Genomic DNA, 15,153 nt, shown 5'->3' on the forward strand with positions numbered 1-15,153 from the left:
ATTTTCTTCTTGAGGCAGTTTTGGTAATTTGTAGCTTTCAAGATATTTGTCCATTTCATCTAAGTTGTTGAATGTATTGGCATAATGTTAGTTTGTAATACTCCTTTATTATCCTTTTAATGTCTGTAGGCTCTGTCCTGATGTCCCCTTGTTGCCCCTGATATTAGTAATTTGTGTTTTCTTTCCTGTATCCTAATGAGAGGATTAATTTTATTGAATTTTTCAAATAACCAGCATTTGATTTCAAAATTTTTTCTACTGGTTGTCCATTTTCTGATTATTGGTTTTCTGATTTGTCATTATTTTCTCCTTCTACTTATTTTGGATGGTCTTAGCATCAACATAGATAAGTGAATCATAATACAGTCTTGAAATAGACCCATACATAGATGCTCAATTGATTTTTGAGGATGGTGCAAAAGTTATTCAAGGGGAAAAGATAGCCTTGTCAAGAAACTGTGTGAGAAAACTAGGCATCAATATGGAAAAAAAGGAATCTAAACCCTTACCCCACAACAAAAGCAAACAAAAAAAAAATACTTCAAATGATTCATAGATTTAAATGTTAGAACCAAAACTATAGGATTTCTTGAAGGAAAAATAGGAGAAAATATTTGTGACCTTAGGTTAGTCAAAGATTTTCTGGTTAAGACATAAAAAAGCATAAACAATAAAACAACAACGGAAAACCCCAAAAAATGGGTTTCATCTAAGTGTAAACTTCTGTTCTTTGAAAGATACTGTTAAGAAAATGAAAACAAGCTACAGTGTGAGAGAAAGTATTTGCAAAACTTATATCTTAAAATGACTTATATCCAAAATATACAAACAGCTCTTACAGATTTATTATAAGACAAATAGTACAATTTTTTTAAAAATGGGTAAAATGTTTGGATATGCGACAAAAAGATATATGAATGACCAGTAACGCACATGAAACAACATTCAAAAAAGGTCACCAGTGAAATTCAAATTAAATCACAGTGAGCTAACACTTCATGGCCATTAGCATGGCTAAATTTGAAAGAGTGACCATACTAAATGTTTGACAGGCTCTGGAGCAACTGGAAGTCTCATGTATTGCTGGTGGAAATATAAAATGGCACAACCCCTTTGGAAAACAGTATAGAAGTTTCTTTTCTTTCTTTTTTTAAAAAATAAATTTATTTATTTATTTTTGGCTGCATTGGGTCTTTGTTGCTGTGCATGGGTTTTCTGTAGTTGTGGCGAGCGGGGGCTACTCTTCATTGTGGTGCACGGGCTTCTTATTGCTTGGCTTCTCTTGTCGCAGAGCACGGGCTCTAGGCGCATGAGCTTCAGTAGTTGTGGCATGTGGGCTCAGTAGTTGTGGCTCGCGGGCTCTAGAGTGCAGGCTCAGTAGGTGTGGTGCAGGGGCTTAGCTGCTGCTCCGCAGCATGTGGGATCTTCCCGTACCAGGGCTCGAACCCGTGTCCCCTGCATTGGCAGGCAGATTCCTAACCACTGTGCCACCAGGGAAGTCCCTAGAAGTTTCTTATAAAGTTAAACCTACACTTTCCATATGACGCAGTAATCCCACTCCTGGATATTTACCCAGAGAAATGAAAACATATGTCCACACAAAGACTTGTACAAGAAGGTTCCTAACAGCCTTATTCACATTAAGTCAAAACTGGAAGTTACTCAAAGGTCCATCAATAAGCGAATGGATAAATAATTGTGGCAGTTAAAAGTAATGAGGTACTAATGCATACAACAACAGGAATGAAGCAAAAGAATCCGGACACTAGGGTCCATACTGTATGATCCTATTCATGTGAAACTCTGTAAAAAATCAAATTTGCTATAGAGTGACAGAAAACAGGTGAGTGGTTGAGACCAGAGGAGGGGGAGAATAACAGGCAAGGGGTAAAAGGGAATCTTTTGGAGTGTTGGAAATAATTCTTGATTGTGGCAGTACTTAGTTGTGTGTATTGTCAAAATTTATCAAACTGTACCCTTTAATAAGTGTATTTTATTATATGTAAAATTATACTAAAGTAAAAGAAGTTTCTTGTTTAGTGATTATCAAATCTGGTTGTATTTCAGAATCATCTGCTAAGCTTTTTAAAGTGTACATTTTTCTACCCTATGTCATACCCAAAGAATCAATGTTCAGCATTAGGCCTGCTCATTTGAGGTTCTTAAGAGTTTCAGAGGTGATTCTGATTCTCAGCGGGACTTCAAAAATAATTTTTTTTCTTTCCATGACTTTTCATTCTTAAGACTCCTAGGACCTAATAAAGTGAAATTTTAGTTATAAAAGGCATTACTGATTTTTTTCATGTTTTTCACATCCTGCTTTCAGTAATGGCTTTTAGAAGAACTTTATATTACTTATTTTGAAAGTTTGCTATTTTTAATAGCATATGCTTACATTGTTAAAATATGAAATATAAGAAAAATTCCCATTATATCATATTTTTGAGTATATGAAATGAGCTATTGAAATGTCCTGTCTAGTCCTCCAGTCTCATACCCCTAATTACTAATGATTTGATGCATATTTTTCTAGATATTTCCCTATGCTTATAGAAAAGAGATATATTCTAATCTAGTTTTATATGTTTTTAAATAGTCATTTATATATTTAAGTAGTATGCGTTGAGTGCCTGCTCTGTGGGAGCCGTTACACTAGGCCCTGAGGCTATTGAGCCAAAGAGATACCTGTTCTCCTGTGATGTTGTCAGATGGGAGGATAGATGTTGATTAAATAAAAACACAAACATATATATTAAAACTGTAGCAAGTGTTACAGAAGACAATTATAGAATGTTGTAAGATTACATAGTAAAAATTAAAACCTTTTTTGACCCTTTTACCCTAGTTCAGTTCCATCCTTTGAAAAGTGTGCTTTTTCTAAAGTATTTAGTACTGCTTGGGTAGTATGAGTATTCATTTGGATGAAACAACTTGCGCATGAACATCCCCATATTAAAGTATTATTTTCTCCTCTTATTGTTAGCATTTTTATATTATTTTAAAATACTAAGAAAACTTAAATATTTAACTTAAGTGACAAAAAATTGAAAAAAGATTCACTCAGCAAATATTTATAAGTACCTCCCTGAGTCTTGGTCTGTGATTATCATTCAGTTATATGCTATACAACATTTTGTTACTAGAACAACAATAGCAACTAGAAAATGGCAGTTTGTTCTGGCGGCATATTTTTGGTGCTGTCAGAGGAGTTATTAACTGTTGGAGTGTGTCAAACACAGTGCTTTTAAAAATATGTTACACAATATACTAATTGTATTTGATATTAATAGAGAGTATGTGGGGTGGAATTTTTGTGCTCATACAAGTTTAGGAAATGGAGAGCTAAAGTTAAACATTTTTAGCTCTAGGTATTTTCAAAACTTTTAATATGTTACATTCTGAATCTTTTAAGATGGAGCTGTAGTACACAGTGACTCTCTTTTTGATCATGGAACCCTTTCCTCCTTGCCTTATAGTTCTATGAATAGATATTTAAGGAAAGAAAGAAATCTCCAGTAGTATCTAAAAAAATCATAGTGGCATGTTTTAAAGATGCATGATAAATTTAATGTAAAACATTATTGTTTAAACATGATTTTTCTCTCTCGTAAGCACCAGATCTGTATTTTATATTTATATGCTGAGCTTTGGGGAATTAATTTACATATAAGGAAAGAATCATTTCTCCATTCTTGCATCCTAAACTGGGAAAGGAAAATGAAATTTATGTTTCTCTTATATTTCAGAACAAAGTAGAAGAGATGACTTAGAAGCTTTAGGTCATATGTTCATGTATTTTCTGAGAGGCAGTCTTCCTTGGCAAGGTTTAAAGGTAATTGTTTTTGTGTTTCCTTATTGAATTTCATAAATTGTTAATATATTAAGATACTCGCTTCCACATATTTAATTTTAAAATTATGTCTCAAGATTCTTTTTCTTTCTGTTTTAGGCTGACACATTAAAAGAGAGGTATCAGAAAATTGGAGATACAAAACGAGCCACACCAATAGAAGTGTTATGTGAAAATTTTCCAGGTAATGAATAATGCTGCTTGATACATGTGCGTATTATACACAGAAAACTAGAACTGTTCATTTTCATTGCTTAAGTTGATAAGTACCTTTTTCATGCTTAAAAAATATGATTCAAAAGATGTCAGCAGGACTTCCCTGGTGGCACAGTGGTTGGGAGTCCGCCTGCCAATGCAGGGGACATGGATTTGATCCCTGGTCCGGGAAGATCCCACATACCGTGGAGCAGCTAGGCCCATGCACCACAACTACTGAGCCTGAGCTCTGGAGCCTGTGAGCCACAACTGCTGAGCCTATGTGCCACAACTGCTGAAGCCTGTGTGCCTAGAGCCCATGCTCCACAGCAAGAGAGGCCGCTGCAATGAGAAGCCCGTGCACCACAACAAGTGGCCCCTGCTCGCCACAGAGAGGGCCTGCGTGAAGCAACGAAGACCCAAAGCAGCCAAAAATAAATAAATAAATTAATTAATTAAAAAAAGAAAAAAAAAGATGTCAGCATTTGATACACAGACCACAGGGCAATGTGTATATTTGCTTTTGTAAAATGGTATTAATGGAAGAAAATTCATCTTTTAATAGTGTTGACCAGTACCAGCTAAATTAATATTTTCTTCAATAGAATACTTTTAATAAGTTGAAATATTTGCTTAGAAATACTAACTAAAGTTTTGGTATCCAATATTAGTCATTTGAGTCTCAATGTCAAGCTCAAAGGAGGTATGTGATGTATGATTTAGTCTAGTTTTCCAAGTACAGTAAAATCTTACTAACCTTACTACTTTTAGGCTAATTTTGTATTGGGGAGCTTTATGAAGATAGCTTTGCTCTCATGTAGATTTTTGGCAACTCACGTGAAATCAACAAAAATTTATTTAAGATTCCTAAATCAATTAAGGGATAAGAATAATGTGTCCCTAATGTGTTAAAATACCTGTTGTGATTTATGCAATAACATTAAATGAGAACCAAACTTGAAGATAGAAGATGGAGCTTATATCTCACTTCAGTATTTACAGGTTCTCCTGTACAGTGCTGGCATTATTATTGTATTGTATTGTATTGTAGTATCAGCAGCATAATCTCAGGTAGCCCTTTTTCAAGTTTGCTTTTATTATTCATTGACAGTAAACTTTAATTATGTATTTTGCTTTCTTGCTATAACATCTAGAACTGGAAGATTAAAAGAAAAAATCGGTTGATAGTACTAACAGTTTAGGTGTAGGCAGATTGACTATACCTTATTAAGAAGCTTATACAAATTTCTACAGGAAAAATAAGGGTGCCAAAGTAAATTAGCCAGGTGATTAGCTAGAAGGTGGAATAGTGGGAGAGTCACCATGTGACTGGGTCACTGGATGCTACTTTCATGCCTGTTAGGCTATGGGTGATCCTTTTCTTATTAGCTGCCATGAATAAATGGGATCAAAAAAGCAGCTAGGTGTAACCTACCATCTCTTATGATAGTGCTTTTATGTGCTCTGACTGTTAAACACTGTTTTACTAATTGCTGACCATTTTGCTTATTGATTTTTATGGCTTTTTCTTTCTTTTACTTCTGGAAAATATGACCTTTAAAAAAATACATATCTCTAATATATTTGGGAATTATAATAGCATGCAAAGGTTTACGTATTACGAAATAATTGTTACATTTATGACCAGAAATTAAGAGAAAAATTAAACCGTCCTCCTGAATCTGTTTTAGCTTTATGTTGCTAGGTCAGTTGATTAGAATACCATTTAGCCAAGGTTAAGAATTTGAATCTTCTATTGGTCAGTTAGTGTTACTGATTCTAAAGGAAATCCAGCAAGGTAGTGCAAATGCTTTCATGTATAAATCAATTCCTATGAGTATTTAAAATAATTTTTTAAAAATATGAGCTTAGTATGGTGTTTTGTGATTAAATAATTATGCATTATTAAGTTTCTATTTCAACCTTGAATACTGTCCAAGGTTTCTATTAAAAATAATGTAAAATAAAAATTTTAGCCTTTCCTAATGAATTGAAGCAAAAATAATGTTTGTTAAATCTCTGATTTATCTTTTGTCCCTATTTCCTTTCTTCCCTTCTTTCCCGCTTTTAATTTCATTGTTATTAAGTTCATAATATTTTAAATTTTAGTAGAATTTTGTTACTTTTTCATGTTTTTATAATATCCTGTGCTTTTAGATATTTATAATTTTATTATTAATGAGTATTAGAAAAGTTTAATGAGAGAAAATTTTTATTTCCTTTCTAGAAGAAATGGCAACATATCTTCGTTATGTAAGAAGGCTAGATTTTTTTGAAAAACCAGACTATGACTACCTAAGAAAACTTTTTACTGACTTGTTTGATCGAAAAGGGTATATGTTTGATTATGAATATGACTGGATTGGTAAGCAGTTGGTGAGTAGTCTAGGCTATATAATAAAAATAAAAGATTATTTGTAGTACTTAACCTTCTTTTTCATAGTACAGATCCTTTATTTGAAAAGAGTTGAGAACAAATAATTTTTTATTTTGAAGTATAGTTGATTTACAATATTATACTAGTTTTAGGTGTACAACATAATGATTCAATATTTTTATAGATTATACTCCATTTAAAGTTATTACAAAATAAAAGCTATATTTTTCTGCGCTGTACAGTATATCCTTATTGCTGATTTATTTCATACATAGTAGTTTGTCTCTTAATCCCATACTCCTGTCTTGCCCCTCCCCCCTTCTTTCTCCTCACTGGTAACCACTAGTTTGTTCTCTATATGTGTAAGTCTGTTCCTATTTTGTTATGTACATTTGGTGGTTTTATTTTTTTAAATTCTACATATCAGTGATAACAGAGTATTTGTCTTTCTCTGTCTGACTTATTTCACTAAGCATAGTACTCTAGGTCCATCGACATTGTTGCAGATAGCAGAATTTCATTCTTTTTTTTATGGCTGAGTAATATTCATATATGTGTGTGTGTGGGGGGGGGTGTGTGTGTATATCTATATCTATACCTATATCTGTATCATCTCCATATCTTCTTTATCCATTCATCCGTTGGGCACTTAGGTTGCTTCCATATCTTCAATATTTTGGCTATTGTGAATAATGCTGTTATGAACATTGGGATGCATTACTGTTTTCATTTTCTTTGGATATATACCCAGCAGTGGAATTGCTGGATCATATGGTAGTTCTGCTTTTAGTTTTTTGAGGAATCTCCATACTGTTTACCATAGTGGCTGCACCAATTTAAATTCCAACCAATAATGCACAAGGGTTCCATTTTTTCCATATCCTCACCAACACTTGTTATGTCTTGTCTTTTTTATAATGGCCATTCTGACAAGTGTGAGGTGATATCTCATTATGGTTTTGATTTGCATTTCCCTGATGATTCGCAGTGTTGAGCATTTTTTAATGTACCTGTTAGCCATCTGTATGTTTTCTTTGGAAAAATATTTATCCAGGTCATCTGCCTATTTTTTAAGTGGGTCCTTTGTTTTTCTTGGTATTGTATGAGCTGTTTATAAATTTTGGATATTAACCTCTTGTAGGTTGTATCATTTGCAAATATTTTTTCCCATTCAGTAGGTTGTCTTTTCATTTTGTTGATGGTTTTCTTTGCTGTGCAAAAGCTTTTAAGTTTAATTAGGTCCCATTTGTTTATTTTTGCTTTTGTTTCTCTGCCTTAAGAGACAGATCTAAAAAATATTGCTACAATTTATGTCAAAGAGTGTTCTGCTTATGTTCTCTTCTAGGAATTTTATGGTTTCATAGATAAAGGTCTTTAATCCATTTTGAGTTTATTTTTGTATATAGTGTTAGGAAATGTTCTAATCTCATTCATTTACATGTAGCTGTCCAGTTTTCCTATCACCACTTATTGAAGAGACTGCCTTTTCTTCACTGTATATTCTTGCTTCCTCTTTCATAGATTAATTGACCATAAGTGTGTGGGTTTATTTCTGGGCTGTCTGTTCTACTCCATTGACTTATGTGTCTGTTGTTGTGCCAGTACCATGCTGATTTGATTACTGTAGCTTTGTAGTATAGTCTGAAATCAGGGAGTGTGATACCTCCAGCTTTGTTCTTTTTTCTCAAGATTGCCTTGGCATTTCAGGGTCTTTTGTGGTTCCATATACATTTTAGGATTGAGAATAAATAATATTTAAAGGGTTCATTCTATTTCTTTTTTATGGATGTTTCAGGTAGCATAATATAAAAATTATTCTTTGAATTTTGTAAAAACCTTACATTTGGAGTCTACTTTTTAGAGTGATGAGTTGTTTTGAACTTTTTACTTCTGATTTAGTTCTTAATGTCAAATATACTTTTTAAAAATATAATATTCTAGTGATTACTTTTAAAAGATAAGCTAGTTTTTTTCCTTTAGTCATCTTTCAAAACATTTGTAATTTTAAGATATGTTTTAATTATTCTAGCAGTTTTAGGTTATCTTGGAATAGACTGATACTTATATATTGGAGCATGTTTAGGTTTTTAAAACTGTACCAAGTTTTCATAGTTAAAAAAAAAATTGTCTTGATCATAACTGTGGGATGGGTGTCATTACTTAAATGAAATTATCATTAAATTCTTTCTTTGAAGAGACGACTTCCAGAAAATCAAATATGTATTCTCACTAGTCTTTTTTTTTTAAATAAGTAAGAATGCCTTACAAAATTTTCTATAATTATGGCTCACTGTTAGCAAATTTTTTTCCAAATTTGGAACTGTGGAACTCTCAGATTCAAGTATTTTTGAACAACTGACTTACTTAAGCGTTTAATCTGTATTTTTCTTAACTCCAAAGTGATTTGAATATATATGGTATCTAAAATCCAAATCTGAATATACTTTGATTAAAGTATTTATATGAAGTTTTGAATTATACTTGAAAATTTAGATTTTTATATAAGCCTCTTCTGAGTTAAAATATTGACAGTAAACAATTTTATTAGCTTATTTAAAAAATTATTCCCTTAATTTTCTTAAAATAATTTTTTCTGTTTATATATTGGCTTTGGAAATGAGAAACATAAACAAATACACTTTCATTTTTTGATATGAAAAAGTAACCTAAAAGTAATGACAGTATTAGAGGGTCGTTTGTTGATATAAAAATAAATACTTGATAAAGTATTTAAATATTTTGAAAATACTTTAAAAAGTAGCTATAATCTCTTTGTTGTATTTAACAACATATTTTAGGAAAGATATCTTTTCTTAAGGCCTTACTTTATTTAACAGTGTCTTTTATTTTTTTTCCTTGATTATGTTAAGTAGCTAAATAATTTTAAATAAGAGTTCTGAAATAGAATGCATTGATTTTAATTGTTATTGTATTGTAGCCTACTCCAGTGGGTGCAGTTCAGCAAGATCCTGCTCTGTCATCAAACAGAGAAGCACATCAACACAGAGATAAGATACAACAATCCAAAAATCAGGTTTGCTGCCCTTTTAGATATGAAATGTCTTAATTTGCTTCTGTATTACCTTCTCACAGTTTATAAATATATTTGGTGTTTTATCATGCACAGGTGACAGCTTTATATGTGTATGTATTTGCGTGTGCATATGTGTCTATACATACTTGTATATACGTATTGAAGGATTGAAACACATATTTTTTATTTTATAAAGCAGACTATATACACACATAATAAGGATAGAAAATGCATATATTTTCAATAGCTAGACTATTTCCCCTAATGTTCACATTAAAAATGTTTAATCATAAATCCAAATTAGTGGTGTAAGTTAGTATAATAAACTTTGAGCAATGTTTGATATTCTGTTAGAATGGAAGTATGTGGATACCCTGTTGGAATGAATTGTAATAGCGGTTGGTCTTTCTAACTATAGTGTAGTTTAGTGTACTAAATTATTTACTGAGTTCCTGTTATTTGAAAGCTACTATTCTCCACATTGCAGAAATTCAGAAGTAAGGAAAACATATAACCTGTAAGAAATGATTTTGTAATCAGTGGCTAAGACCTCTCTCAGCCTCTGGAATCAGTCATACCTGGATATGGCTTGACCCTGGGCGGTTTACTCATTCACTCAAAGCCTCAGTTCTCATCTATAAAATAGAAATAATGCATTTAATTCCTAGCATATAGTAAGCTTTCATTAAGTCTCAACTCTTGTGGCTGGTATTACTGTTATCATTATTACAATAAATTCACAAGTAACTACATTACAATGCAGAATAAACTCTACCACAGGAAATACATTAATAAAGTGCCAAGGAGGATCATTGGAATATGTAGGATCTATAAAGATTTTATGGCAAAGGTGGCTTTTGAGATGAGCCTGAAGAATGAATGGAATTTTTAAAGGCAGGTGAAGGAATAAGAGCATTTTGGGGAGAGTGAACAGTAAAAAATATAAAGCAGAAGTTTAAAAATGTAGAATATGTTTGAGGAGAAATAAGCAGTTGGCTTGGAGCAGAGAGTAGGTTCAAGACAAGGCATAGAAGATTCATTGAAGAGTTTGTATTTCCTGGGTAAGGTATATTGGAAGCTGTTGAAACTTTTGAGCAACGTTTTCACTCTTCTCATTTTTGTATAAAGAAGCTTTATTGAATCCTTTTGACATAAAAAGTTTTGCTGTCACCCTGAGTTAAACAGGGCCTTTAGAATTTTTGGTTATAACCCTTTTTGGAGAAGGATAGTGTGTTATCCTTTTTGTATCCCATTAGGGTTCAGGTGAGGGTTAAATAAGAAATGAAATTAAAGAAAAAGCACAACTTATTAAAAATAATAGCCAAATAAAATGCTGCATTTAAGAAATATTTAACAACATTATGCTTTAAAGTATAGAGAATTTAAAAAGATTAGTTTTATAATTTCACCTTAGAAAAATTGGGACAGTAAAGGGTCTTATATATAAATTACTTCCAATATAAATTACAACTTGTTGATAGCTTGAGTACTCTGATAAGATGCTGTATATAGAGAGAAATGGGAGAAATCAAAACTTGGGAGTTTGTGTTTTATAAATAAGTTAATTTCTCAAATGTATATGGAAGAAGATCAGTAATTCATGTTCTGTGAAGATCTCCACTTGAGCTGTTAGGTATTGTAATAAGTGAAACTCTTCTTTTATTGTTGAATTAAATTTTTGTTGAAATAGATTTAAATGTTTTAAAGTTTAACTTTCTACATGTTTCAGATATATCTTGCTAGCTCGATTGCCAGCTCACTGAGGGTGGGAACCATATTTTGTTGATGTAGTCCTTGTTGCACTAAATGTAGGGAGTCAGTTTTTTTCTCAGGAAATCCTTTAGGATAGCTTATATATTGAATTTGAAACCAGGACATGCAGATTCTTACCATGATAGAAACATTGTATATCTAGAAAAAATTTCTTAACTATCTGTGATGCAGTAAACAGCTTAAGTTGTGTGATAAACCCATAGTTCACAATCCCAAAAGAAGAAAGGTTAATTCTTTAAATGTCTGAAACCTTCATAATGTCCCTAGATAAACAATTGTAACTTAGAGTCAGTGGTTGAAGTACAATGGTTTATCCCCAGATAAACAATTGTAACTTAGAGAGTCAATGGTTGAAGTTCAGGGAATCTGGAAATTTTACAGAAAATGTTGGGTGCGTGCAAATGTTTATCCTGAGGCGAGGTTGCAAAGCTCTTACTGTCTTCTTAAAAGGTCCATGGTTCCCAAATGTTGCCTGCTGTCCTAGGCAACATTTAGATCTTTGTCTCTCTTTTAGTATGATTTTCATTCTTTCATCTTGTTAAGATTTGGCCTTGTCTAATTTATTTCACTTTAACCTACAAATCTGCTCAGTTCTGGTGATAAATTTGGAGGATTTAATGAAAAGATATTATAGAACTGTCATAATTGTTTTGATGACATATTTCATGCCACAGAATGTAGTTTTTCGTTGTACAGTTTAATTTAGGAAGTTTAGTGCTGGAACATTTATTCTTTGTGTCTACTTGATTTCAACATCTCTTCCCCTAAAGGGTTACTCTGGCTCCTGATATGCTTAGGCTCCGAATAGCCCAGTGTACTTGGCACTTTGTGGCAAGATTTTCCTTACTTTGGTTGAAAAAGAAAGAAAAGAGCCCTGAAGTCTTTAGAACATAATGTAATTGTGATAAGGAGCTAGGTAGTAATATTGGAAGAGCAGTAGGCTCTCAGTTTGAATCCTTTGTGTATTCTTTGCTACCTCTATGACCTTAGAGAAGTATTTGTTTCAGTGTCTTCATCACTAAAATGAGGGTGATACTATCTATCTCAAAAATGAGATAACACATATAAAGCAGCTAATGCAGAACCAAACATGTAATAGAAACTTAAATATTGTATACCTTCCCCCTCTTCTTATTAGTGCTGTCCACATTTTCCTGAAACATAGAAATTGACCCCTATTAAGCAGTTAACTCCTAATTCTGTTAGTAGATTATTATTAGTTCGTGGTTATTGCCATACAAGTTTGCCAAGTCATCTAAAAGCTTCAAGAATTATCAGCCTATTTCATGGAAATGGGTTTCTTAATTTGAACCAGATAAAAAGATCAAGGAGGCAAAGAGATTCGTATATGTAAGATTGTCACTTAAAAAAATTGTTTACCATATCCTCTTGGTATTCTATATAGCACTTCTCGCTTTTTGAAGAATTTTTCTGTTTTCTTGTATTATCTTCACAATCAGAAACAGGGTACTAAGCAAGAAGAGAAAAGTTTTCTGGGACCTAAGTATGGCTATTTGAGTACTATCTTTTTTTTCACCTTGCTAGAAGTAGTTCCTCATCAGAAAACTAATGGGGACCTCTACTGTAAGAAAATATAGTGGATGGCTTTTTAAAACATTTCATGGTTTATTTGGAGTACTTTCTTGACCATGTCATTTTTACCTCTCTAGTTTTTGTTAACTTTATAAAGTTAGCGAGTGGAGTCTATGATATCTAAAGTCCTTTCTCTTCTAAAATTCTGTGATTCTATTTTATTTTTGTGGTTGATCATTACATTATTGTAACATTTTAACTGAAATCTCTCCATGTTCAGTATGCAAAGATAACTGCATCTGTGACTCAGAATAGTAAGGGTATTTTAAATTTCCTTTTATACGTTTGTTTTCTATATTATAAGGATGAGATGTTTAACATTTTGGGTTTCTCTTCTTCCATGCATGCCACATGCATTAAATAAATGGCAGTCGGCAGACCACAGGGCAGCTTGGGACTCCCAGCAGGCAAATCCCCATCATTTGAGAGCTCACCTTGCAGCAGACAGACATGGTGGCTCGGTACAGGTATTTTCTGATTTTTGCATGAGTGATTATTTCCCAAATTTATACAACTAACCCTTTTTGGAACTCATGGCATGATTTCATATCCTAATGAAAAACTTGTTGCTGAACCTCCATAATTCTATTCCTTTGTATTTAACCAAAAAACAGAATTAACATGGTCTAGCAAGACCACCAGGGATACTAAGATTTTGCCTTTGTTCATTTTTGCAAGCATATGCAACAGTATTTAAGTTAAGTTATACTCACAATAGGTTAGAAAAACAAAATGTATTACTTGAAATATGTGTTAAACTTGATTTTCCAATAATAAGCTCAGTCTTTTTTCATGCTTTAAGTAATAGAACATTTTTTATATCTTTTCCCTTTCATTGATTTTGCCTCCTTCAAACTTAGTTAAGTAGATATCTAACTTTTTCATCCTCAGTCCTTAGAATGTACTTTCTGATTAATTGGTCAAATAAACATGACCCTACATTTATCATGATATATTTTGTTTGTACTTGGAGAAAATAGCACATGGAGAAAATAATTTCAAGGACAAGTATTTATTAAATATTTCCCTGGGCTTCCCTGGTGGCGCAGTGGTTGAGAATCTGCCTGCCAGTGCAGGGGACACGGGTTCGAGCCCTGGTCTGGGAAGATCCCACGTGCTGCGGAACGGCTGGGCCCATGGGCCACAGTTACTGAGCCTGCGCGTCTGGAGCCTGTGCTCCGCAACAAGAGAGGCCGCAATGGTGAGAGGCCCGCGCACCGCGATGAAGAGTGGCCCCCGCTTGCCACAACTAGAGAAAGCCCTCACACAGAAACGAAGACCCAACACAGCCATAAATAAATAAATAAAAACAAATACTTTAAAAAAAGAAAAAAGATCCACACATAATCCTCAAGGTGAAATAAGCATTTCCATTTAAAAAAAAATATTTCCCTCAATTTTCTGGATATTTACAAAAATTTAATGCTGTCCCTTATTCTTTTTGATGTGTTCCTTTTTTCCCCCTTTTCTATATATTTAGAGATAGCTACTATATTCTGCCCTCACATGCCCCCCTAAATCTTAACCTTTTGTATGTATTATAAAAATAGAAAAAGATTACTGAGTCTCTTATTTCTTTTAAAAATGTCAGTTTAAGGTAATCTGAATGCTGGTTTAAAGTAATTGAGATGATAAATGTTATCTCAATCCATTTCAATCTAGAACCTAGATTTGATTTTTTTTCCTCCACATATTTCCACTTGAACAATTTTCTATTATGTTTTACCAAATCTGCATTTTTCTTAGTATGTATATATACATATACATACATATATATATATATACACACACATACACACACACACATATACATAATCTGAATCTATGCTTGGGTTTTATTCTTTCTTGATTTGAATTCTAAAAGATCAGTTCTTACTAGTTATCATGTTTTTCCCATCTTTAACTTTTAGAGGTAATTTAAATTGTGAAACCAAATATTTTTAAAGAACTTCGTAGTCTATGGAACTTTCAGTCGTGTGTAACAGAAGTATTTGAATAGTGCTGTCAAAGTCTATAGAGTGAGGGATTCAGAGGCAAGGGTGCCTAAATTGTAAAATTTTTTGTGACCCAAATTCATATCACTGGAAAGTTAATTGAGAAAATTATGTTTAATTCCCATAAACACAAACTGGATTGTGTATGTATCTGTATACGTTTACATGTTTCTAAGTGTTGTATGTTTTTATATCAGGTGTCTTGCTCAGTGTTCAGGGAAATCTGTAACAATGAAGGCACTATTAGAAAGCTTTCCTACCACTTCTGTACCATTACCACAAATTTACCTTTAGTTTTTTCTTAAGTTTTGGAATTCCCAGAGATGGCTCATGGGAT

The 15,153-nt window shown here is 32.7% G+C and overlaps 1 protein-coding gene across 1 annotated transcript in view; it reads left to right on the forward strand.

Moving 5' to 3' along the window:
- CSNK1G3 (casein kinase 1 gamma 3) overlaps positions 1-15,153 on the forward strand; it is a 578,377-nt gene that overhangs the window by 103,738 nt on the left and 459,486 nt on the right. Inside the window, exons 7-11 of the mRNA XM_082380715.1 lie at positions 3,747-3,832; positions 3,950-4,034; positions 6,273-6,421; positions 9,361-9,456; positions 13,194-13,289. Of these exons, the coding sequence (XP_082236841.1) occupies positions 3,747-3,832; positions 3,950-4,034; positions 6,273-6,421; positions 9,361-9,456; positions 13,194-13,289 (512 nt within the window). The remainder of the gene's footprint in view (positions 1-3,746; positions 3,833-3,949; positions 4,035-6,272; positions 6,422-9,360; positions 9,457-13,193; positions 13,290-15,153) is intronic.

The sequence above is a fragment of the Balaenoptera borealis genome (assembly GCF_965194805.1).
Source record: "Balaenoptera borealis genome assembly, chromosome: 2".
NCBI lineage: Eukaryota > Metazoa > Chordata > Mammalia > Artiodactyla > Balaenopteridae > Balaenoptera > Balaenoptera borealis.